Below are 27,683 nucleotides of genomic sequence, written 5' to 3'. Positions count from 1 at the left end.
TCTGTGTGAGTCTTCAGCACGCTAACAAACTGTGAGCTTCTCTCGGGGTGGAGATGAGGAAACACGACAGAATCAAAGAAAGATCTGAAACTACTGGTTTCTTCCAACACACAGCAGAACACAAGTCACTGGCCCTACTGGTTTTTACCGTTCTCACAATGCAGCGGCCACATCATTAGCAACAACAATGGTAAAAATACAGAAGAGAACAATGTGGAATACATGAGGAAGTCAGAAAAGGAGTTTAAATACGTTTAAGTAAGACTCTGGGTAGGGAAAGTCTTCTGGCCCACCCACAGCTTCCATTAGGACAACTTGGTTGAAAGGGGACCTATTATGCTTTTACTTATTCACTGTCATATGTAAAATCCTACAAGGTCAGATGTTCACATAAGACGTGGCCAAGGTATAAAATAATGAGCTAAACTAATGACAAAGCAAACAACTAAATTCTCAGGCTTCCGACCGCTCTGAACGCTCCGTTTTCAAAGGTTCTACTCTCTGCACGAGCTGGTCACCCATTTCCTTATATGGTCATTTGCTCCATCCCATCTGCTATGCGTTTCTCCAAACAAAACCAATAAAAACAGAGGGTTTTTATTTTGATTGTACATGCATTTATTTTATTTTCCGAGGTTTACATGAAACAAAAATCCCTGCGTGCGATGTCGCGGTGCAGTGTCCCACAAGCTTGGAGCACGGCAACCAGCGTCAGAGCGAACTTTTAAATGAGGCCTTGTAGATCTAATACGAGTGAAGATTCAGCTTATTGCTTATAATTCTTATTGCATATTTAGAATTAGAATGCCAGTTAGCCATTTAGAATGGCTTGAATGCATCATCCGAGTGGTATTTTCAGCAAAAAACGTATCAACATGAACCTTTTTTATTTTTCTCCTGAACAAATTAATATATATAAATATATCACAATTAGGTCATTAAGTCTCGCAGTGGGTTTTTAACGTGTTGTTTTCTCGAAGTGTCAAATGGCATGGCGTGGTTTTGGTCCAGACGTTTCCTTAATCATTAGGTTACAGCCTAAACATAATTCAAGAATATGAACCATTCTAATTTGTTTCAAAAAATGTATAGTGCACTAATCCACAATAATGATGTGTATGTTAAAAACACAAAACAATAAGTGCAATACGGGGCCAAAAAAAACACTTAACTAAAAGCCATTCACACAAGACAACTCATTTGCTGCCAAAATACTGTTTTATCTAGAGAGCAATAAAATGCATCAGGAAAACCAACGGCAAATCAGTGAATCACTTTGCTGTGATTAAGTGGGCGTATGCGCCCGCAGCCCACTTAAAATTCAAGAGGTAAATGGACCAGCGACACAGTTTTGGATGAAGACCCAGCAACTGAAAACCGCCGCACTTACACATCAAACTTAGTCTTCGTCAAACTTTGGCAGAAGACGAAGAAACAAACTTTGCAGGACTCTTGGAAAGCTAAAACAGATCAAATGGTTTAATGTCTACTTTGGGGCCTGTTGTGCAGTACTTACAGTATTAGGCATCTGTACGGGGTCAATGTACGCTTGGATGTCATCGTAGCTGGACTGCATGCTGATGATGTCATCGATGACCTCGTCCATCTGCGTGGTAAAAGTGTAAGGAAGCGCCACTGGTGTAATTATGATTCACATAATCCGCAACGTCTGCCTTCTATGCTGAATAACGTCACACAATGAATAAAGCGAACAATGTAGACGCTGCACTGAGTTGGAACGGGAAAACTGTCTGAAATAATCTACATAACTAAATGAAATCACTCTCAATTCAGGAACATTTTGGAAAGGTGCAGGTTGTTCCCAAATGCTCGTGAACGTTGATAAATCCTGAATCCCAATTGATCGAATATAGAGCAGTGTGCATGTCATATGTTATTTTCATAAATAATAAATCTGTCATACTGCCAATGGTATTCATGAGAAATAAACAGCAGATAGAGGTAGCCGTGAAGAGATCCTAAGTGCTGTTGAATAAACTTGTATTAAAGATAAAGTTCATGCTATAACCGAAAGCCAAAATAAGTACTGCTGCCACAATGCATTTTCTTTGTTAAAATGAAAATTAAAGGCTGAAAATTTTAACTATATTTTTTACTAGATAGGACTTCATACATTTCAACAACATAGATATGACATAAACATAGACGTGGTCATGAGGATTTCTACATTTCCTCTGCATAAAAAAAAAGGTACCATAGGACTGGCAAACAAAACTTACGTAAAAAGTTTTACCGACAAATTTGTTCCGCCCAGGTTTCACACACGGCACCCAGTATATTTAGTAAACTGCTTGGATACTGACAAGAACCTCCAGATTCTAACCACCCATGGCAAGGAAGCTACTAGTGGACATGACATTACTCTCCGAAAGAGAGAGAAAGTAGGGAGGTAGGGAGCGCTAGGAGTGTGTGTGTGTGTGTGTGTGTGTGTGTGTGTGTGTGTGTGTGTGTGTGTGTGTGTGTGTGTGTGTGCGTGCGTGTGAAGGGGGGGGGGGGGGGGGTCAAAGTCTGCCCAGTTCAAAGTGCCTCGCTTTGGGGTTGTTCACCTGTCACTTGTTAAGCTATAATTACAACTGCAAGGCCATAATGGACCATTAAACTGTAATGTAATGACAATCAGAGTGCATTTAGAGAGAGAGAGGTTAGTAAACACATTCATCCAACCTGCATGCTAAGAAACACACACACACACACACACACACACACACTCATGCACGCACGTAGCGCACGCACGCAGCGCACGCACACATACACACGCGCACACACACTTTTTCTCTCTTCCCTCATTTTAAGTATGTCAAAATACACACACACGTCAGTTTGGGGGTAATCGTTAAACCGTGTCTTTTATAAAGGTGTGTAATCAAGTCATTAAGCTGTGCCATTTGTGAGGTCAGAAACTTGACAATCTTTATTTTATTGCCATATAATGTGTTTTTGTGTGCGCGTGTGTGTGTGTGTGTGTGTGTGTGTGTGTGTGTGTGTGTGTGTGTGTGTGTGTGTGTGTGTGTGTGTGTGTGTGTGTGTGTGTGTTAGGGATGCAACGGTACAGTAGGCCCATGGTTCGGTATGTCACATGGTTTTGGGTCACTGTGACGGTGACAGTTTCGGTATCTTCATATTTAAGAAAAAAAAAACTAAGAAAAGTGAAAAGGCGTAAAAACATTTTATTTTTACAGTAGTCTGCCATAAATAGGTGGTGTAACGCTTTGTGTGTATGACTGCGGGGGGTGGGGGGAAGACGGGGTTTCAAGTTCATGGGTGGGTTGTTATAATTTGCATAGGTTCATCTGATTGGAGGAGAGGTGTCCAGGACAGTGGGTAATTGGCCCAGGTGTCTAGGGGGCGGGTCCCCGGGGAGTGTGGAAGGAGAGGAGACCGGGAAGGCGAGCGCCGGGTGCAAGATGGTGATGGGGATTACGGCTCTGTGGAGGGAACCGGATCTCATGGCTCCGGTCCTTTCCAAGAGCCGTTCAAAAGAAAGGCTCTTTGTTTTCTTTTAGATGTGTGTGTTGCCAATTTTGGCAAATGGCATCAATAACAAAATACATGATACTCTACCCAAGTATGTTTGTTTTATTTTGTTAATATTTAATTATTTATTTATTTGGATAATATTTTAAGTTTCACAATAAAAAAATGAATAAAACAAGTACAATAGTGAGGTTTTTTTTGTGCAAAACAGGTGTAAAACAGTATTTTACGGTATGAGGAGACGGCAACCAAAACAAATAGCACAACATATCTGTCTGTAGAACTTGAAAGAAGCAACGATATTTTAGGAAGACACCATTCCATTCGTTCCTACAAAAAAAGACCCTCAAAAGAACGGATCATTCGTGAACGACCGTTACAAACAAAAACCCTGAGTGCCCCCACGTCCAGAGCCGCGTCACACTGTCTCCCCGTTGCTTTCTGTTGCTATGGGATTTAATTGAATAAAAACTGGATGTTTTTGTGTAAATACTTGTAAATAATAAATCCTGCACTTCTGTAATGGGGACTTCCCGACCAGACTTTAATATGACGCTGTTCATCATCATTTTTTTTGTTGTTTATAATTATTTTTATTATTCATATGTGTCGTTTGTTATTATTATGAAGTTGTTTTATTTAACAGATGCAAAAAAAAACGAAAAAAAAAAACAAAGAAAAAAACCACATTTTATATCAGCTGTCTGCCACCCCGCTCTCTAAATATCAGTCGTCCATTACTGACGGTGCATCCGGTAGACTTCTGATACCTTAATACCGCGGTTCACGTGTGGATACTGAACATGAACCATAGGGGGCGTACCGAACGGTTCGATAACATACCGTGTACCTTTGCATCCCTAGTGCGTGTACCCACCTCGTTCTCGTGGCTGGAGCCTATGTTGAGCATGGCCATGGGACTGTTGGGGGCGCTGTTCCCCGTCATGAGCTGCTCGGTGCGTATGTGCGGGGAGTGCAGGGGAGGGGGGGCGGAGGCCGAGCCGCCCGGGGGGGCGAGGGAGGGGGGAGGAGGGGAGCGCTGCACCACCCCTGCTACCGCATGGACCGTCTGGAAGAGAGTGGGGAGGGGGGGGATATGACCTTATAAATGGGTAGACATGGAGATATGACTACAAATTCCACAGTGGTAGATGAGGGGGCATGTTTGAGCCACGGTCTGCAGGTGACGGTGCTGGCTTCTTCCCGCCAAATCAGCCTCATTGCCGCTGATGTGTTCTTTGGTCCCGCAGTGGGGATCGCGTGCTGCGGGAGACGTGTGCCCTGCGGACCGGGTCGCCAGGCAAACGGATCCGGACTCTGATCGTCCCATTATTGCTTTACGTCCACGTTTTGGCCCGCGAGCCTCTTGTTTGTCTGAATAAAAACCCCGGCGCGTCGGAAACCTCGCTGCCCAAAAGTCTCCGTCTCCCTCCCCGAACCTGTATCCGTGGGGAGAGTCGCCCCCATACGCACATACAATTGAGCGGCACCTTGAGCAAGGACAGACGGGCAGGTAGATGGACAGAGAGACAGACAGACGCAAGGTACCTGTTTGGTGGCGTAGGTGGTGGAAAGATACTCCTTCACCTGTTGCCTCTGCGACTGGCGGATGTGGTAGTCGGTGGGATTTTCAAGGTGGGTCTGCACCTGTGCGCGCACACACGCACACGCACACGCACACGCACACGCACACACACACACACACACGCACACAAACACAGGTTTAAAGAAGTATCATTTTCTCTCAATCCATTGAAACAGTTTTCTTCTGAAACGATTCGTTTGACACCTTTGAGCGAACTAACCCGGAGTAAATGTTTTTGCCGCAAATGATTTTTGACCACTCATCTAGGCATTATCCTCCCTTCCTAACGCGGTGATGCCTCGGTAACATCGCACCAGCAGACCAGTAATAATTTCCAGTGGAGTAAAGCCAAGCTAGCTTAGCCAGGAAGGCCAGAGCACCGGGCTGGCCTCATTCTTTCACATCAAAGACTAAAGCATTAGCTGAGCGCAACCACCCCCGCCCCCCCCCCCCCCCGGCACTATTTTATAACCAGGATTGTATCGCATAAAACAGAAACTTCTCCGTGAGCAATTGCCCGCACTTTGCCTCCCGCCGGCACCGCTCGGTTTGGGCCCGCGCGTCTTGACTTGAGACGGTCTTCGCAGTTTGGGATGGACGCGGTTTGACTGGGCTGTCACAACAACTACAACAGCCACAACTATGCGTCCGACCTGCACCCGGCACGTCAAGTCAGAGGCAACAGAGAGCAGAGCAGACACGACGAGCCACGGCGGGACCGCACACACACACACACACACACACACACACACACACACACACACACACACACACACACACACACACACACACACACACACACACACACACACACACACACACACACACACACACACACACACACACACACCAGATAAAGCACACAGGCATCGATGTGTCGCCTGAACTGTATCTGTCCCTGTCTGTGGAGCGCTCTCTGCAAACATGTCGCACCACCCACCCCCGCTCCCCCTACCTGCTTGCTGCTCCACCGCATTTTCCTTCCTCCTCTCTCTCTCTCTCTCTCTCTCTCTTTATCTCTTCTCTCTCTTCTCTTCTTTCTTTTTCTTGCTTTCTTTCTCTCCGTCTCTCGCAGGCGACCGAACCCCAGGGGCTCCACTGAAGCTGGGACGCCACCGGGCTGAGGTGAGTCCCGTCTCCACTCGCAGCAGCACGTGAGTGGATTACTACCACAACAACCGCCCCCACCACCACCACCACCTTCCTTTCTCACCCCCCCACTTCTTTAAATCTTCCACTCCGTCCACCTCGGTCAAAGCTTTTGGGCTTAGCACCGGCTGACTTTGGGAGGTTTTTCTGTTTTGTTTTTCTTTTGAGTTTTGGGCGGGACGTCACAATTCAATTTGATTTCAATATAAAGGGTCACAATTCCATTCAATATCAATTCCATCCCATATTGTTGAAATGATTCTATATTGCCATATTGACATTTTAAACATGAGAATTGCTTCCTACTTTTCAGTATACAATCTGACGTGAATTAGAGACATGTATTTCAGTGAACAAATTCAGTCTAATACAGAAACTACTTTTTCACTATGGCAGCTTGAAGTGAAGTGAAAAGGTGCGGGACTTGGTGCGGGACTTGGTGCGGGACTTGGTGCGGGACTTGGTGCGGGACTTGGTGCGGGACTTGGTGCGGGACTTGGTGCGGGACTTGGTGCGGGACTTGGTAACTATCCAAACTATCTACATTACAATATTCAGATAGATTCTGAAATTGAAATATTAGAATCAAACCCAGCCCTACATTTTGGGAATCAAATTGTTTACTTGTGAGAGTCGGTGGTTTGGTCCATGTTCAAGGAGAGAACAAGGGGCGTTTCCTTTTTCTCCACCCAAATCCCTCCATCCGCCCAGTAAGCTACTTCCGACATTCCAATATAGCTGAAGTCACCCACGCACGCACACGCATGCACACACACTCACCTTGAGGATCTCCACCGGCACCTGCATGCTCTGGTATTGTTGTGGGGTGCTGATGGCAGGGCTCGGGGTGGGGGGCGCGGCCATGCGCTGCTGCATGTAGTGCAGCGCCGCATTCTGCTGCTGCTGGCGCTCGCGCTGCTCCTCCTGCTGCAGCTGGTCTCGCATCAGCTGTGGCCAGAGAAACACAATCACACACACACACACACACACACACACACACACACACACACACACACATTGTGTGTTTGTCCACTCCCTTGTTCTCTGCTCTTTTTAAAGCTCTTTTAAAACCTGTTGCATCGTTCCCTTCACTGAAGGAACCACTAGAGGGAGCAACAACCTGTGAATATCAATCAATCCAAAATGTGTAACTTTTTGAGTCTTTAATGAGTGAATTCCAACCGGGGCTTTGCTCTATGTGGGCTGTGCTGTTGCATAGGGCCCCCGAAGCAAAGGGGGGGCCCCAAGCTGGCTTTTTTTTTTTTTTTTTTTTTTTAATGACTGAGCCTCTCTTGGTCAGAAAGAACCCTTTTTATTCTGCAAAATGGCCTAATTTATTTTATTTCTTGTTTTTTTTGGGAGGAAGAGATATTTACATATGTTTAGTATTTATCCGTTGTTTTTCTCAATTTTGATTCCAAAATAAATGTGTTCCTAACATCTAAAATAAACACACAAGGAAAATGCAGCATCTGGCTTATTTATGCGTATTTGGGAGATTTGGTCAATCCTGTAAGTTTGCGGTGGGGGAGCCCCAGTGTAACCTGCTCCTATATATTTATTATCATAAGGTAGGTTTAAATACTTGGACCCAACTTGAGATGTTTGATTTGAATTTTAGAGGAAAAAAAAAAAGTTGTTCACTGTTTTTCAGGGATCTCGCCTCTTTTCCTCTTCAAGTGCACCAGAGTGATGCATTTTAATGTTAAATGCATGCCCCCGGACCACCTTAGAGCGTTTGGAATCCCCCCATCATAGTTTCACAAAAAAGGACAATGCAAATTGTTGTTTAATTTGCATAGGGCTCGCAAAAAGCTAGAAATGGCCCTGATTCCAACATTCTACAGCAATAGACATTTGAATAATAATTAAAGCTCTGTAATCACAGCCACAGAGTTGAATAAGACGGGTGCATTATTTAAACTCAAATTTAATGCTCCCCTGCCAGACACATTCTGTGATTTATTTCTCAGGTACACTGGTTTAAAAGCACAGTTTGCAAATCATCAAAATAAGGATTTTTCTCTCCTTAATGCATTTGGGAAGGTAAGTGTGATTGACTGCCGCCAATTGATATCAGGAGTTTGTTTTTTTGACTCTGATGCATCTTTTTATAAGCAATATGTCCCCGGTGTTGATTCATTTCATTAATTTATAACTGTTTTGAGCTTTTTTTGAGCTTTTTTTTTTGTTCCTGAGCTGGTTCCTGAGCTGCAGGTTCTCAACTCCGCCGCAAAGATGGGTCTCAATTAGCCTAGTTGTATAATCAATATAAAATAAACATTAAATTTACTTAAGCAGCGGGCTTAAGTAAATCTGATGTTTATTTTACACCGATTGTACGCCCCGAGTCTGCCTTTCGTTTTTTCGGCAACAACAACTAACTCTCACAGGTGTGCGTGTGCATTTGTACCTGCATGCGCAGGCCGATGCGCGAGGCCATGCCTGGGGGCCGAGGGGGGAGGGGAGGGCGAGCCGACGTCAGCGCTCCGCAGTCCAGCCCGAGAGAGAGAGAGAGGCCTGTGGGAGGGGGGGAACAGAGCGGTGGTGGGAGAGGTGAGAGATGGGGCCGTGGTGTACAGAACGAAGAAGAGGAGATGTTGGACACATCCGTTTTAAAACATGGCTATGTCCCAAACGAGATGGAAAATTTAAATGAAGTATCATTTTTTTTAAGACATTTTTTTAAAGTGCCTGTAGCGCAGACGGCCTTTAGCGGTAAGCATCCTGCAGCCCTGGGCGTGCTCTGTTGCTTCCAGCGTGTGACAACATACGCGTCGCCGAGGGCCAGTTAATGGAGGGGAGAAGGGTTGCTAGGATGCTGATAGCCGGCAGGCACACAACCCCAACTACAATGCTCTGCTCGAGGCAAAAAGAAAGGCTGGATGAAGGAACATAACGATGGCAACAGTAGACAGGACACGAGGAAGTCATGTGGTGTTGTTGTTGTTGCGGGGGGGGGGGGGGGGATCATGTGAGCAGTGCCACAGAGAACACCCACTACTTCTCTATCACTTTTATTTCTATATCTCTATATCCCCCCCACCCACACAAATTTGCGGGAGGGTTCCATACACGCAGGATGACATTTCCCCTTCTGCGATGACGGCTCGCTCATGTGAATATCCCCTACATGACTTTGCTTTCTTGAACTCATCGATGCACGGCGGAAAGCATTTCGGATGCTGCTTCCAATGTACTCCGCCGCCTCGATTGGTGTTGCTTCTGATGTCATAGAGAGACAGAAACGGACGGGGTGGAGGGGGGCAGCAAAAAATAAAATATATATATATATATATATATATATATATATATATATATATATATATATATATATATATATATATATATATATATATATATCTCGAGGCCTGAACAAACAACCAGCGCAAGATTCCTCAAAATCTTATTGGAGTCACAGTCCATATATGGTCGTAAAGAGAAAGAGAGGTAGGGCCGGAGGGACGGAGAGAAAAGCTCATTGTATTTGAGGTACAATAAGAAGAGCAGCTCCTATTGAGTCGCCGTCAAGTCGCCTGTTGTCCAGTGTGTACATTTCAGCACCCAAGGGGGCACACACACAGCCAGCTTTGTGCCCACACGCAAGCTCACACTCTTGCACGGAGACACATGTACACACAAATACGCACACTCTTGACAAAGCTGACACTACGACAAATCGGCTCCAAAAGTGCACCCTCCCGACAACTCTTACTCCCATCGCACGCTAACAGGGCAGACACCAGAGAAACTAGTGAGCAGCGACTGGCACGTTATGCAACAGCTACTAGTTGTGTCTAAACGACTTAACATCCTGCTGCTCAGGCTTTACAAACATGATTTCTGGTTGAATGAAGTTGACGGAGAAATGACCGCCTGGTTTCACACAGTTGTGATTCTGCGCGGACGGAGCAAATGCAGAGCTTGTGGTCGTACGCAAATTAGACTTCATCCTCAAGCACTGAAGACGTAAGTTCAAAAAACAGGGAGGCGCATCGTTGTTCACAATAGGTTTGTTTGTCGTCGGTTTTCGTGTTGTTTTGATTGCTCCCTCACGTCGCTTTTTTTGAGCTGGAAACCCATTAACAGCTTTAGCTTTAGAAGGAATCCTCCAGCAACAACTTGAGACCCATACTATGTGTTCCCTTATTGCTGTCCGGCACTTATTTACAGCGCTTATGTACACGCACGTACACGCACGTACACACACGTACACACACGTACACACGTACACACGTACACACACACACACACACACACACACACACACACACACACACGCACAGTTCTGGAATGCTGCACTGAGTATTTATAGAGCCTGACGAATGGGGTGATTACAATTCCAACTTCAGTCATCAGGATAGGAATGCCAACACTGAAGAGAGGCACAAGTACCTCAGTATGTCTCCTCACCATATATCATGCTGGAAGGGACGGAGAAATACAATGGTTAAAGTCCCCACTTCAGCCAATAATGAGGCTTGTAACAAAACTGTTGCCAAAATGACCTATGATAGGTGCACGATAACGATTATTTTATTAGGTTATTACTGTAGATTCTCCATGGGACGGCAGGGCCATACTGAAATCTGACTCACAGTGTAGCAGTTAACGCCGCAGGATATAACCCAGTTCTGTAAATCTGTTTCTGTTATAAAGAATAATAAGAATAAGATTACTGAGAATAATAAGTATAAGCATAGGAAGAATAGTTCGCCTCATACAAGGATATACATTTTTAGTCAAATCGGTTTCTTTTATTGGCCATTACTGGTTATTTCTATATTTTTTGACAATTCAAACAACAGGGCTCGACAATAACGGTTGCCTCGGACATCCATGTTTGGGTTACTGTCAACCATCTTCAGTGGTGTGGTTGCCCAATCGCCAACTGCTTTTCATATTATGAAAAAATAAATAAGCGCAGTATGAGTCGCTGTCGGTTTAGAAACTGAGCATTTATTTATTCAAGCTAAAAATGTTGAACGAAGTGAGGATTCACTTTTTAACACAGTTGAAACAAATTTAAACAAGACAAGCTGCTAAAACCATGTTAAATGTAACCAAGAAATACTTTACGTTAATTCAAGTGGCAATCTCACAGATTTTCGTTTCTGTGTTTTTGGCAGCACCTATGGCAAAAAGCGGTAATTTCAGGTGTGTTTTTGGACCTTACTTCCCAGAGATCCAAACAGTGTCGCCTGTGGGACGTCAGTCAGCTGGTGGTTAGCAGCTGGTCTAACCACTGCTGGGCGATGGAGAACGCGTCACTAGCTGCGCCATTTGTGATTTGAATGCAGGGCGGGAAAGTCGCGACAAACAACCGGTTCTTACTACCCAGAATACTGCAAATGCTTTCATTGTCAAAAGGCCTTTCATCAGCAGGCCATAGGCTCATTCACCTCTCTGTCATTCGGTGATAGTGACTTAACAGGCATTTATTTAAAATAAAATCTTCGATATTGGCACTTTAATATTCCCTTTTACTAATATCACATTCTTAATGAAATATGGGTTAGAAGTATATACAATCTTTTTCACTCAATTATAAAATTATAACAAATTCTATCCCCCAAAAAAGTTTTGCTTTTTTGCTTCTAAGCAACTCAAATATGATGCAATGTTCCCATCCTGGTAACCATTTCTAAAAGGCAGTGTCGTGCCCTGAAGAATATTAGATTAATTAGTTAATTTTTTTTTAATTCCAATTGGTTTGAAGGCATTGCAAGCCAGAGGTCCCGCATCACAGGTAACAACAAACTGGCTTGAATGATGTACATGCGGTTCTAGCAGTCACATGAGGGGGGGACACAGCCCAGGATGTTTAAAAACATGTAAGTGATGCTGATCACATCTTCTCCGACGCACACGCGCACGCACACACACACACGTGCGCGCACACACACACTGATGTCATATGGTGACACACTGCTACCAGGCAACGTGCACTCCCACATGGCTCCTCCAGTTGCCTGGCATCTACTGGCTGAGAGAGGCATCTGTGACGCATTGGGATTACACTGCTGCCATTGTGTCTGCCACTGTGATGTCACAGATGCCCAACTTCAAACACTGAGCAGAGGAAGACAGGGTCAGAGGTCACCTCCAGATTGTGCTTCAGATTATTCGCGTGCACACACACACACACACACACACACACACACACACACACACACACACACACACACACACACACACACACACACACACACACACACACACACACACACACACACACACACACACACACACACACACACACACACAAAACTGTCATGGTTCGATCACAGATCTCTTGTTTTTTGTCATTTTCTCCCTCTGGTCTTTTCTTGCAGTTCATCTTTGGTCCTGTGGATGTCTCCCTCCTGTCCCCTTGGTTCCTGTGCCACCCAGCTGTTATCAATTTGTAATCGCCCCATGTGTGTTTATTCCCTGTCCTCAGTGTCTTGTTGCTAGTACTTCATTCCTTCTGTGTTTGATGTTACCCGGGCCCTTTGAGTACTACAGTCTCAAGGATCCCTGTATGCACAGCGTTACCTAACCTTGCCTTCATCTTCGTGTCTGCATCTGGGTTCTACCTTCGTCCCTGGTTGACCCCTGATAGACGAACTAGCCAGTAATGGACCCAGCAGACACAGACCGGTTCGGCGCTCGGGGGGGGGGGGGCCACCATCAGTGGGCAGGACCACGACCTTCAGTAGCTCAGCATCGTCCTGCAGTCGCTCTATACAGAGATCTCACTCACCACGCACATGTGACAGCTGTCATCCTCCCCTCTCCTTGGTTCCCACCAGTCAGCTAGAGAGGTGACTCCACCACCAGCTGCCACCAACCCCATCCGGGAACCTCACCTCCCTCCACCTGCACGGTATGATTGGGATGCGGACTCCTGTAGAGTGTTCCTAGCTCAGTGCTTCCCGGTTTTCGAGCTCCAGCCTTCTTCCTTCCGGACTGACCGCCCCCGTATTGCCTGCCATAAAGGGGTTAGACGAACCCTCGCCATATTAAGGCAACATTTCTGGTGGCTGACAGACACTGGTTCCTTTGTCTAAGCCTGCACTATCTGCGCTCCATGTAGGCCCACCCATCAACCCTCTGCCGGCCTCTTGCATCCTCTTCCTGTGCCCTATCGCCCCCTGGTCCCAAATATCCCTAGACTTTGTTACTGTCTACCACTACCTGACGGGAACACAGGGGTTCTTACAGTGGTGGATCAGTTCTCTAAGTCGGGCCACTTCATCCCGCTTCCCAAGCTACCATCTGCTAAGGAGATGGCTAGTCTCCTCGTCCAGCATGTTTTCGCTGGACATGTTTTCGCCGTCTCGTCGCCTCTAACCATTCCACCTGAAGCAGGCATCAGGTATGGGTGGAGTATACCCACAACACCCTGCCTTCATCGGCCACCGGTCTTTCCCGTTTGAGTGCACCCTTGACCACTGACAGGTATCGGCGTTCAGCCAATCGGGCTGCACACCCGCTCCCCTTTACAGTCCTGGCCAGAGGGTGTGCCTCTCCACCAGGTATCTTTCCCTCTGGATAGAATCCCATAAGCTCTCCCCACGGTTAAAATAAAGTCAAGTCTAGTCCCCTGGCACCCACCCCTGCTGCCCCACCGCCTCCTGTCTTCTGAATAGATACCCGACCTACATTGCGTGACGGCTGCTGGATGCACGCCGCCTGGGTCTTTTCTTGCAGTTTGCCTTTGCTCCTGTGGATGTCTCCCTGGTTCCTGTGCCACCCAGCTGTTAGTTTGTTAATTTGTAATCGCTGCCATGTGTATTTATTCCCTGCCCTCAGTGTGTCTTGTTGCTAGTTCGTCATGTTTGATTTTACCCGGCCCCTTTGAGCACTACCATCTCAAAGTTCCCTTTAAGCACAGTTTCCCTATTGTACTCTATTGTTGGGATGTAAATAATTAACAGTTCAACCCTTAACAAGAATTTTGACCGATTAATACCATCCAGGGTTTACCCCACTCAAATGCTAGCCCTGGCGGCCCGCCGGGTTGAAGTTCACCCCACGGCGGGCCTAAGCATCTGCATTTTTATTTAATTTTTTTTAAATGTATTTTTAAGGTTGTTGTTTTTTTTTGTTTTGTTGTTTTTTGTTTTTTTTTAAACAAAATATCAACATTGGCAGCTGAATATTGATTTTCTATTTCATCTATTCTATCTTTTTTGCTTTTTAAAATGGGTAAAATCTTATTTCATTGTAGTGCGCAGCGCATCGGTATCTACCGGACCGGAGGGTGAGACCTTGAAATCCTTTGTTTGATGCGCCACCGCTTTCCACAACTCTTTTGGTCGACAGCCAAATAGCAGCGGCACTCGTCAATGTCACATTATGGTGGCTTAGCCAATAAGATCAAAGAGGCAGGTCGTAAAAATGTTCCCTCCAGATAACGTCCGGTTTATAGAAATTTTCAGTTATTTATTAACATGTGAAAAATATGTGAAAAGTAATGAAGGACAAATGGGATTATTTCATAAAAAAATCCCTGATATCAATTGAACAGTTAAAAAAAATCATAATAAAAAAAAAAGTTTGTTGCATGGTAGCTAGTGTGTGTGTGTTTGTGTGTGTATGTATGTACACGCACACACACACACACACACACACACACACACACACACACACACACACACACACACACACACACACACACACACACACACACACACACACACACACACACACACACACACACACACACACATATATATATATACACACACACACTTTTTTTTTTTTTTTTTTTTTAGATAAAGTTACAGGAGCAAATTAACCATTACGGACAATGGTTAATGATCAGTAAACAAGGGTCGGCTATCGGTCATAAAAAAAAAAAAAAAAATCTAAATTAGCATCCCTAATGCAAGTTAAGTTACTTAGTGATACCTAATCTTGCCTTAGTTTTTGTGTCTTTATCTGGGTTCTACCGCTGTCCCTAGTTGACCCGTGACACAAACCCAGGAGAGTGTAATGCTATTTAAATCCAGACTTGGAGACATTGGTGGTAATTTGTTAGCATGTATTTAGAGAGGTGTCTCTGCAAAGCCAGGGCAGTGTTTTTGACAGCCAACCAAGACCTGCTAAATGTGGGATGTGAACTCACAGACTTACTGTAAGCGTGTCTCCACATATGAATGTATTGATAAATATGGAGCCATTTTAAAAGGCTTGCTCAGATGGATTGTGGGAAAGTTATACGAACATATCCAAAATTGAAAAAGCTCTTTCTATTCTAGGGAATAAGAGTCGAGATATCATGACACATCGTGCCACACAGGCGCCGGAGTGGAAAGCAATTGTCCAGCATAGCACAGACCAAGTTAATCTCCTCCCCAACAACAGTAAAGATTATAATAGTTTGGCTATAAACACATTGGGGAGGTGCCAAAATTGAAAGCCGATTTAGAAAATAGACATGTCTATTTGAAATAACACCAACATCTTAAACCCTGGAGATAACCACTTTATTTTGCAGGTTTAGTATTTACTTCTAGGTCAGCCAAATAGTTTGACCTTGCTGCACTTTAAGATTCATTTTTTTTTTTTTAATAATTCAAGGGATAAACAATATCAAATCACAATATGGCCACCTGACCCCCTAAACCCTCTAACCATAACCCCTTAAACCTCTAACCCTAACCAATGAAGGTAACACCACTGAAGATCCAAGCCTGACACTGCACTGATACTAGCCCTTTTATCACACACACACACACACACACACACACACACACACACACACACACACACACACACACACACACACACACACACACACACACACACACACACACACACACACACGAAGATGCAAGCCTATCACTGAACGATGATACTAGCCTCTTGATTACACACATACATACACAAACAAAAAAATATGCATAGAGGCAGGTAAGTGCAAAAACACATGCAAGCATATAGACACCAACAGAGCTACACGCCCTTTCCGCACTGAGAAGTTTGCTGGCCTGTTCTAATGACTATATTAAGCCCCCTTACTCTCTGTTCCCCTTTTCAAGAACACCCTGTTCTCCTCTGGGGCCCATGTTGTGTAGTGTGTCTGTGCGTGTGCATGTGTGTGTGTCCACTGCTTTTAAAGGTTATGTGGAAATGGACGCACCTGTGTTTCTGATTTCTGACACATTTTGCAGTATCTTGTGTTGGCTCATCCACAACACTGTAATCCTTCTCTCTCTATATCTATATCTATATAAATAGCACCCACATACAAACTAGCCCAAATGGCAAGGCCGGATTGTATGTCAAGGATGGCACGGCAACTATGAGATCTTTACCCCTTCCTATTTGGTCTCACATGCACACAAACAGCTGTATCCCTTAACGACAAAACACATACAACCGAACAATGCCCTCTAGGACACATATACATGTAGAGACAGGAAGACACAGACAGACAGACAGACAGACAAGGAGACAGGCAGTAAGGGGGTTGGTCCAGAGAGGGTGTCAAACCATTTACTGACAATGATTGCGCTTTGTTTCGGGTCAGCTCACTGACAAGCCACAAGTATCAGCTCGGGCATTTTTGTTTCTTTAATTCCTTTCGTTTTCCAAATGTGAGTGTACTTGAGTTGTTAAATATTTCACACACACACACACACACACACACACACACACACACACACACACACACACACACACACACACACACACACACACACACACACACACACACACACACACACACACACACTTACCTGTTGGAGAGGAAACAACTTTTCTCAAAGGAGGGTATACACAGCTTGTACTGTTGACTACATTTCACAGCACCCTGAAGATGATGGAGAGAAATCTGTAGAGGGAGAGGAGAGAGAGAGCAGGGCAGAGAGAGAAGGTACAGAGACAAGGAGAAGGAGCAGATTGAAGAAAGAAAGCAAGAAAGAAAGAAAGAAAGAAAGAAAGAAAGAAAGAAAGAAAGAAAGAAGGCAAGAAAGGTAAATTTCTTATAAATGGGAACGGAGGCTTGAATGTTGATTACTGAGTCCAGCAAGCTTCTCAGGTAATAATGCCACGGGCACACTCCACCACTTTGAGAGTCGTCAGATGGCTGTACTGTTCACACGACACATCTTTCTGTCTTGTGATGGGGAATCTTTCAGTCTTGTGTTTTCACACTACATGACTGATGGGCGACAGGGGGTCACACATGACAAGATCTTTCACCAGGAGGAATCCCCGACAAGTCTGTCGGGTCTCCAAACCACGTTTTGTCACGAAAACACACGCGAGAAGTGGCCGGAAATGACGCAATACCACGCACGGGACAGGATTTTTTAATTTTTTTATTATGTTCTTAATCGCTGCAAAAAAATAAAAAATAAAAGTAAAAGCAGAATTTATATAAGAAAAGTAAAATATGCATGTTAACAGATCTGTGTTTGTAGCTGCTGCTCCATGCACTCCCGCCCCCTTCCCCTCCTTCTCGGCTCCAGATAAAAGGTGAGCTGGGCGACACAGCAGGGATTCAACCAGGGACATAATGATGCACAAGGGGGAAAAAAAACAAACCCTCTTATTTTCCCTCCTGCAGATCTTTCAGTGTTATACCGTCATCCAAGCACACTGGTCTAATGTTTTTATTTGAAGTAGTACTACTTGTCAAAGCCATTTCAGTTTCACTGTCCTGACTGTGAGTGGTTGTTTTAAATATGTCCTTAAACACGTGGAGACAGCACTGCTTTTGTGTCGTATCGTACCCCCTCGCTAGACGTGACACGCTGTTCCGTCTGCTCTCACTCATTCAAGTGTTTCCCAAAGTTTGCAGTGAGTCTGTTTACATCAAGCGTCATTTCCTTGAATTTTGCTTTAATGCAGCTTTAACGGCTCGTGTATGAGAGGGCGTGGATGTGTTTACAATTTATACAAATGGAGTCTGCCGCAAGAGACTCGGGCGCCGGGCTTTCAGAGGCTTTTGCCTCCGGAAAACCTTGTAAGTGTTTTGTTGTTAATTAATCACAGAAGTCTGCTAATGAACCAACTTTTCAAAGTTCATCTCAATGAATCATCGGTGTCTGGGGATACAGACAACGCCAGAGAAGCTGTTGGTGGATCTCACAGAGCCAGCTTCTGTTGGATCCTCGCAAAGAAACAGTAGACTAAATATAGCCTTCCCAAACATGTCTACAGTATGTAACAGAAAATCTCTCTCTCTCTCTCTCTCTCTCTCTCTCTCTCTCTCTCTCTCTCTCTCTCTCTCTCTCTCTCTCTCTCTCTCTCTCTCTCTCTCTCTCTCTCTCTCTCTTCTCTCTCTCTCTCTCCTCTCTCTCTCTCTTCTCTCTCATCTCTCTCTCTCTCTCCTCTCTCTCTCTCTCATCTCACTCTCTCATCTCTCTCATGCACTGCTCTCCATGACATAAACCAGCGAGAACAGTGCATAAAATGCAACGCAGACCAAAAGATCATATGGAAATGTGATCGATTTAAATAAATAATAAAATAAAAGAAAAGAAAAATGTCTTCCTTCCCTTCTGCAAGCTTTCACAAGTCCTGATGTCAGCAGTGAAGCAACTTCCTCTGCTGACAAACCTGGGAAACAAAATATAGGGTCCACCAACATTGTACCGATGTGTAACACACAAACCCACACTACAACTGCTTCAAGTTAAAGGCTTTTGAAGGGAATGTTGTGGAGGGACACAGTCATGCTGAAATGCAATGTACAGATTCAATTCAGCATGTATTTGTCCCGTGTATTTTTGTCCGAGTTGACAGTCAAACTTGTTCGGCGGTGAGACAATACTGTAACAATGCTCCGCTCGTCCATAACATGCATACATTGCACGTCATTTATATTACACCACTCTCACGAAGGACGCGGACAGAGAACACAACAGCGGCAGGGCGGCAGCCACGCGCTACGGCCGGTTGTAGTCGCTGCAGCCCGCGATGCAGCACCCCACCGGACGTAACATTCCGCCGACACGCTGCTCACGCTCCGCCGGCTGCACACGCTGCGCGGCAACCAGCGACTACACTAGCAACTATCAGCCATCTCTGAACAACATCTCAACGCCTCGAGCCTAAAAGGTTAAAGTGCAACACTTGTCACTCAATTTAACTCCCATTGCTTCTGCTCCTTCTATTGCCGGCATCGCGTTGAGTCGACAATTCACTTGAAACACAAAGCCGGCGTTTTACAACCGGTGCGTGCGGGAAAGTTTCCATCAAGAAAACTTGGGGGGGGGGGGGGGGGGGGGTGAGCACATCTGATTCGACGCCAAAACCAAATCGAAAGCCACAGCGTCAGACTTGGGTATAAATATTCACAAAGAGGAGCCAAAACAGTCACGCAGAGAGGCAATAACAAACCTATGCAAACACAACTTTCTTACCGGGGCAAGCTACAGTCCTGTTATCCCAAAGACCAACATTCTGTATCCAAGAAGACGCCGTTAATCCATGTGGTTTGAGGGACAAACACAGGGGAGGACAGAGAGAGAGAGAGGGAGAGAGAGAGAGAGCGGGAGAGAGAGAGAGAGAATTTACAGTGTAGCCGCGTAACCCTGCGAGAGCTGTGCGCCCACCGAGTCCAACCCACTAGTGTGTGCATATGCCGGATGGGCTGTGACACCACTCCCCCCCCACACAGGGTGAGTTACAGTAGGGTGAGTGTCTTAGTCACTATTACTCCACCGCCTCCATCAAAACACCAACTCAGCTTCCTAGTCCTCCATCTCCTCTTCCCCTAAATTAGCCTGAATGCCGGAGTCTGGGGGTAAGAACAAGGGGGGCCCTGTATGTGGTTAAGAGGACACACACACACACACACACACACACACACACACACACACACACACACACACACACACACACACACACACACACACACACACACACACACACACACACACACACACACACACACACACAATATAGTCCTGGATGGATGGACCGTAAGTGGAAGAGGAGGGGAGAAGCAGAAATTCCACAGCAAAAAAGTTTGAGGAAAGTTAGAGAATGAATCAGCATAATACGTACACCCAACCTTCCAAACTGACAACATGCACATGAGCAACCATGCGCGCGCACACACGCACACGCACATGCACGCACACGCACACGCACACACATATACACATACACATACCTTAAATTAGAAAGATGGCAATAACAGTTGGTAATAAATTACCTATTCACAGTTGTGGGAAAACTGAGAACACCCTTGCGGTTGTTATGGCTACCTGACCTTCAGAATTTGGTATTTAAAGCAACTTCGGTCAACTTGTCCTCCCGCAGCAAACCAAGGTGACACATATCCGTCACAAACGGGAAGCCATAACCATTGAATTGTTAGGAGATGATAAAATGAGTGTGGAGAACACATTTATAACTTAAGCAGTACTTTTTTTTTTTTTTTTAACTTACACCACTGAGTGCTCAGTGATCCAAGTAAAAAAAAAAAAAAGAAAAAGAAAAATCAGTTTACGTTCTGAATCACAGATAAGACAGTTTGAGCATCTTGGAGAAAGCAGTTGTTAAAAGTACAAAATAACACGGGTGGTTGTCTGACATGGAACATAAAAAGAAAGACACACATATACAAAACACAAACAACCAACACGTCAGAGGTGCAATTCAGGTGGAGGGACGATTCCACAGTTCAGGTATGACGGCCCCCATTTCTCAAGCTAAGAATTTAGCTCCATCTGGTGGCACTCAACTCTACATTCAGTGGGTAGTGGAGGGTATACGCAGGTATATGAAGCATACCCACACCCACCAACCTCTCCTCACACACTAGTGTACGTTGGACGATAGTGTGAACATGAAGTAAATAGTACTGTTTCAGTTTAGACCATTTAGATGATTTTCATGTTAAATCGGCTATTGCTATTAAAAAACACAATTCGCTGCATCTTTCACCGTGATGAAATTCGCGCAGGATGTGGTTTTTTTTTTCTACAAATTCCCCCAGTGGGCCATCCGGCAGAGCAGCATCATCAGTAGACACCGCTCTTGCAGTAACCGTGTGTGCTGTACACCAGGATCTTACAGCGCGTCTCCTCCTCTTAAGTGTCTCCTACAAAGAAAACCATCTGTGCTTTCAAAGATGTGATTTGTTTTGAAGAAACTACAGCGAGATATTTCAATTACAGACCACATTGTTTTTTTGTCATAAGTGTCTTTTGTATCTTATCTTCCATCTTATCTATTGCTCCTATCCTCACTGCTCCTAGGATAGTAAGGGAACATGCTAAATATTTTGAACAATCATCTGCATTCATGAATAAAGATCATCGAAAAATATCCATACAAAAAACTATTTTTCCCCTATTGTTTAATACAAAACTTTCTTTAATTATTGGTCTTTCTGATCTAGCAATTAGTCATTTTATATTTGCTCAAAAAATATACCTGCTCATGATATTTAATAGCATAACGTATGACTGCCTGTGACAAGTTGCATTCAAATGGCATTATTGACTGTTCAGTTTTAGAATCAGGCCTTAAACAAACCAAACAGGATCAGCCCCAGGGGGAGATATGACTGGTACAGTATGTCCTCTCAGTCCACACACACACACACACACACACACACACACACACACACACACACACACACACACACACACACACACACACACACACACACACACACACACACACACACACACACACACACACACACACACACACACACACACTTTCTGCATCCCTCCATCCATCATTGTCTCTGCCCTTCCATCAATCCATCCTGAATGTAGACCAGAGCATCAGTATCAAACCACTGCTTGGCTAGTTGGGCCTACCACAACACTGGCGTGCATTGCCTACAAGCATCCCTTGTTGTTTGTATACAGATCATCTAACAGAGGGCCAGCACAGTTCTCATAGTGCCTGCAGTGTATTTACCAGGTTATTTTGGTCCAGGGGCATGGCTCAGCCGCGCCCTTCGCTGATTGGCTGGGAGAGCTGCGTCCCTATAGTGTCTGGCCAATCACAAGGCTTCAGTGTAGGAGGAGAGATCACTGACCAAGACTGCCTTGTACTCTTTTGACAATGGCCTATGGAAAGCGGAGGCAGGACGACACACACACACACACACACACACACACACACACACACACACACACACACACACACAAACACACACACACACACACACACACACACACACACACACACACACACACACACACACACACACACACACACACACACACACACACACCCCTATCTCAGACATACATGTTGGCCATCTTTCACGCCCCTCAGTTACTATGGCTGCAGAAATGTTGCAAGAAACAACATCATCAACAGTTGACTGTGTTGACTTGGTTCTGTGTTATGAGTATCGCTGTTGTGTGTATGCAGTGGTGCGAGACAGCGGCCATGCTATCCTCGGGCCATGGCACTACTCAGTGGAACAAAGATTACTGTCAATATGCCAGACTAGTTATAGCTACAGCCTGACGCGGAAATGAATTTTGATATATATATGGATTTGCTTGCCTACTAGGGTTGTAGAGACCGTTTTTAAGGGTTGGTTGCTAAGCTAATAAGATAAAATAAAAAAATTCTATCCTATAGCATATATTAATAGCAGCCTTTGATGCACAAGGTTTGTGCATTTTGAATTTGGTATAATTTTAAATTAGGCGGAAAATAGGTAAGAAAGGTAGAATTCAATTACAAATAAATAACAATTTAGTCGTAACAATTTAGGTGTAGCTTTGAATTGCATTATATCTCAATATTATTTGTTTGAAATTTAAAAATGAAACAATACGAACATATGGATTTACTCCATTTCATTAACAGTTAAAGTTTCTCTCCCAACAATTCATCTTTAAAATTCCATCTACAGAAATTGAACTATTATGTTCAATTTAGTTCACATGTTCAGAGCCACTAGATGTCCCCAAGCATACTTTGACCCTACCATGCAACCAACTGTCAGTGTTAAACTGACAGTTAATCAGCAGGTGCACTACGTACCTGCAACTACACACACGTGTGTAATAGGAGTGTGTGTGCATGAGTGTGAGAGGAAGAGTACGTAAGAAAGAGGTGGGAGGGGGACGTAACCAAGCACACAGCATTTCTTGTTGCATGGGGGAGACAGTCTGTACATAGTGACTTGGAATGGCTGGCATTTGGCAGATGAATTCGATAAAGTTCCTCTAAAGTACACACACGCACACGGACCCGCAGCACATATTACTGACACCACGAACAGAATGCTGTCACTTTACGGCAAATTCCTCTCCCTCCCTCTCCCTCACCCCATCACTCCCTTCTTTTTAGCTTGTGCGTTGAGCGCTGATTACTTTTGAGATATGACAAATATGTCCGCCCCAGTAGCCCTGTCGCGATACAGAGAGAAAGACAGTTTTTTGGGTTTTCAAAAACACGTCTGGTATCGACTGATTCCAGTGGCACAAGCACAAAAAACTGGAAGACAATTCAATGAACAAAGCAATAAATAAATACATACATATTAGAAATGTACGATATCATAATCATAATACTAATAAAAAATGAAAGCAAAAAAAAATAAAAACCTTATAAACCACACAAGAGAAAAAAAAAAAAGGCCCCAAAGGGAAAAGAAAACCCCCATTTATAAAACCACAACAAGGAATCCACCAAACACAGTGCAAAAGGTCACGTTTCCCTATAAAACAGATCAAAATACGTCCCTGTAGCATCACGGTGGTTTGAATTCCTGCACCTCACTCATTAGTTTGTAAAACCTCAAATCAACCCAAACCCTGGCTCTCACCAGAGCAACAAACAACCTCTTGATTTACACCATTATGTATTCTAGTTTTCCTGCTTTTGTAAATTGCAAGCTTTGCTTCCCCAACTAAAGAAATCTAAAAGTTTCCAATTAGTTTGATCTAGCTTATCGCAACCAGCACCAAACACGAAGGCCGCCTCAGAGATATGTTCATCGAGCTTCTGAAATAAAATACTTAAAACTTTTAAAAAGTGGGTCAAGTCCCTGGCATTTGAAATAACAATGAAAAAAAAAACACTCCACAGAACGGTTATTGGCTGGATACTGTTGGATTGATTACAGAGAGAGAGAGAAGAGGGGAAGACAGGGATATAAACACATTTCAGAGTCGAGCGAGGGTTCAAGACATATCGATAAATCAGTGGATGATCAATAATAATGTCGTTCCAGAGCCTCTCTTTCATACCCATTAAAACGGCCCAAGAGAACGGTTCCTTTCCATCAAAAATAAATGTTTGAGGGGCCTGCGATTGAACTAAGAGCACGGGCGTAGGAATGCTGTTCCTACGCCCGTGCTGTTCACACACACACACACACACACACACACACACACACACACACACACACACACACACACACACACACACACACACACACACACACACACACACACACACACACACACACACACACACACCTCTCGCAACCTCTTATCTGATCAACTCAAGAGAATAAAGAATCTATTTATCACACTTACGGTTGGCGCTATTAAAAGGACTAATTGAGAGGGGGGAGAATAGCCCACACATCGAAATACAAACAGAAAAGATTGGTGCGTGGATTGAAATCACTGTGGTTTTGGGCATTACTAATCCTGTCAGACAAGCAGCTCCACTGCGAGTGTGTGTGTGGGAGAGGGCACCGCTGAGTTAATACTATTTAATAGAAAGGGACCAGTTGTTCTCTTCAGGGACAAAGTGAATGGAGCTTCTGCATTTGACAAAAGCAGAGGTGTGTATTCTCTTTTTCAGGTAAACCGAGACGGAATGGCTTAAGACAGACTGTTTCGCAGTGTTTAAACGCTTTGATTCAATAGGCTGAGTGGTGAGATGCTTGTGTTAAGGCTTCTGAGAAGGTCCTCAGCTCAACTAGCGGGTCCATAAATTACATTCCAGGCTAAATAACGAGAGTTGGCGGAACCAGCGATTTTGTACAAATCGGGGACTTGGAAAGGATACCATCATACTGTATATGGATTTTAATAGTTAATTGCCCTGGTGTTTTCACACTGGCAAACAACATGTCAAAGACGAGTCTGCTGTTGCGCAGTGCATCACCAAATTGGTGGCTTAGAATTGATTCTAATGGACCATAAACACAGCCATAACCTGTGAGCCAAAAGAGGATGTGAGAACCAGCGCCGGGGAAAACATGAGGAAGTGGGGTCATGCATTTCGGCACATGCCACAAAAAGCCCGCCCACATCCAACCTCCATTAGATCATGTGTGGCTTGGTCACCTATCACATGCCAAGATGTCACTGCGGCTTTTTTTTTCTCTTAAGAAAAACTCCAGACTGTAAGGACAAACACAAGGTTTACTAAAAGGGAAACACGGGGACTTTCCTTTGGACCAATCAGGTAGCACAGAGAAAATGGTGTTCCAGATAGCTGCCCATATGGCCAGCGGATGATCTTGTGTTTACATACACCTCACGCTCGTTCACATTTGAGTACATAAATGCACACTTGCCTGTGTGTGTGTGTGTGTGTGTGTGTGTGTGTGTGTGTGTGTGTGTGTGTGTGTGTGTGTGTCTGTGTGTGTTTACTTGGAAAAGGAAGAAAATTAGCCCCATCACTGGCACCTAAAAGCTGACGTGAATCCAATGAGGCAGAAGATATGACCCACACGCACGTTTCCGTACAACACTGCAGATGATAGGACAAGTATAGGCAATAAAAGGAGATCAATGATCCAATCAAACCAGGACAAGCATATAAAATACAACATGGAACGGTCACTGAGTTGCAGTAAAATAGAATATGGGACAGTCACCAGGTTCTAGTATAATGCAAGCTGTAACTCTCACTCCGTTTTAGTATGCACCATAAAACCAAAATGGAAATGTCCAGTTCAAACTTCAAATGAAAGTCTCTTTCACTTTTGAGTGCAAATTATTTATTATATGGTATTATATGGAAAATACTATTATATTTATATAGTACTTGCCATTCCAAAATAAATTGCAATCGTTGCAAAAAATAAATAAATAAAATAAAAAATAAAAAATAATAATAATAAATGAAAAATAAAGTGCCTTTCTTTATTTGTTAGAGCTGTCTGTGCAGCATAGGTATTTTTTGGAAAGGTAAGTGAAGAAGCCCCTCTGCATTCTCAGCTGTGGGCTTATTTCTTTTTTCCATCAACAAATGTAACACTGAGCTAAACAGCCTCGCATGTAGCAGTGTGGAAAGCTTCACTTTACACACTACTACACGGTGCTGAGCGGTATCTTTGTGACATTTGGGAGAGAGTGGGAAATTGCACTTTGCTAGCCACTTTGCTAATCTCTCCAGGGTACGTCTCCAACTGCATGGCAACAGCCACTGGAGAAACTGTTGGGTGATGCAGGTGCATGCTCATCTGAAATTTCATCAAACACACCGTCCAGGCTGCTGCTGGGCTGTTCCTCCGATGGCCTCCTGACAGGCGGCTCCTCAAGTTCATCCTGTTTTTCGGCATTGTCTGCGGCTCCTGCATCACCACCTCTTTGGCCTCCCTGGCAGTGTTGGTAAGGTCCCATAAGGCCTGTCTGTCCGTGTTGAATTTGTATGCGTCGTCTAGAACACGGGTTCCCAACCATTTTATTATCACGGACAGTGCACATAATGTTCACAGACCGGATATTGATAGGCTTATTCACATGCTGGCGCGGGTGGGGTTGACTGAGAAAGTCTCCCCGTTTTTTCATTCAATTAGGAAAAAGAGGAAAATAAAATAAAAACACACTGTTTTTATTTGTCTTCGCTCGCTTGTTTTCGATTTGAGATCACTCTGACCGCTTCTGAACTTTTGATTGGGTAGGTAAGACGCACGTATACATATAGTTAATAGTAGAATATAAATAATGATTGGGCTTTGCAAGAAAAAAAAAAAAAAAAAAAAAAAAAAAAGCACAGGCTAAACAGGGCATCCCTGCCCGCCTTCTCACAGTCCAATGGCGGCCCGCCACCGTTCTGAGGTGGTTGGGAACCTCTTGTCTAGAAATCAATTAATACTGACACTTGGGCGTATGTTGCCCTCCTTCAAACTTACTGGCCATGAAAACCACACAGTCTTATACATGATTTTTAACGAAGTGCATATATTAGTTACCTTGGGTCGGGTACAGTTGCGATGCAGCAGAGTGGGTATTTCCACATCGAAAAAGCGCTTCTTCACAGCTGCCAGTAGAGTATTCTTCATTGTTTTAATTCCATGATCCTCATCATTTTCCTTGGCCAACAATCTCTGCAGCGCAGCAACAGCAGGAATCACATCTGAGGCTAATGCATCCCAAGAGCTCACTTGTCGACTTAACTCCTCAAACGGAGCCAGAGGGACAGCGTCTTCTCCAGCAGACTCCGCTGGTTAAGACTGAGGCTGTGGGGAAGGTCGTGTGTTCCGAGCAAGACGCTCTGAGGGCCCGTTTCTGCTCAAGGAGAGACCGGAGCACGTAGAACGTAGTGTTCCAATGTG

General features: G+C 44.4%; 1 protein-coding gene across 2 annotated transcripts in view; it reads right to left on the bottom strand.

Annotated features, from left to right (window-relative positions):
- Nucleotides 1-27,683, bottom strand: part of tfeb (transcription factor EB) — a 38,688-nt gene that overhangs the window by 6,741 nt on the left and 4,264 nt on the right. The window contains exons 2-7 of one of the 2 annotated variants that reach the window (XM_080000954.1): nt 16,960-17,054; nt 8,643-8,749; nt 7,010-7,177; nt 5,044-5,142; nt 4,373-4,564; nt 1,517-1,606 (exon numbers count right to left, since the gene is read on the bottom strand). In XM_080000954.1, the coding sequence (XP_079857080.1) occupies nt 1,517-1,606; nt 4,373-4,564; nt 5,044-5,142; nt 7,010-7,177; nt 8,643-8,672 (579 nt within the window). In that variant the 5' untranslated portion in view covers nt 8,673-8,749; nt 16,960-17,054. The remainder of the gene's footprint in view (nt 1-1,516; nt 1,607-4,372; nt 4,565-5,043; nt 5,143-7,009; nt 7,178-8,642; nt 8,750-16,959; nt 17,055-27,683) is intronic. The other variant, XM_080000955.1, reaches the window with a different exon arrangement.

Source organism: Zeus faber, assembly GCF_960531495.2.
Source record: "Zeus faber genome assembly, chromosome: 5".
In the NCBI taxonomy this organism is placed as follows: domain Eukaryota; kingdom Metazoa; phylum Chordata; class Actinopteri; order Zeiformes; family Zeidae; genus Zeus; species Zeus faber.
Note: the sequence above shows the minus strand (reverse complement) of the source record. Positions and strands in the feature narration are given on the sequence as shown.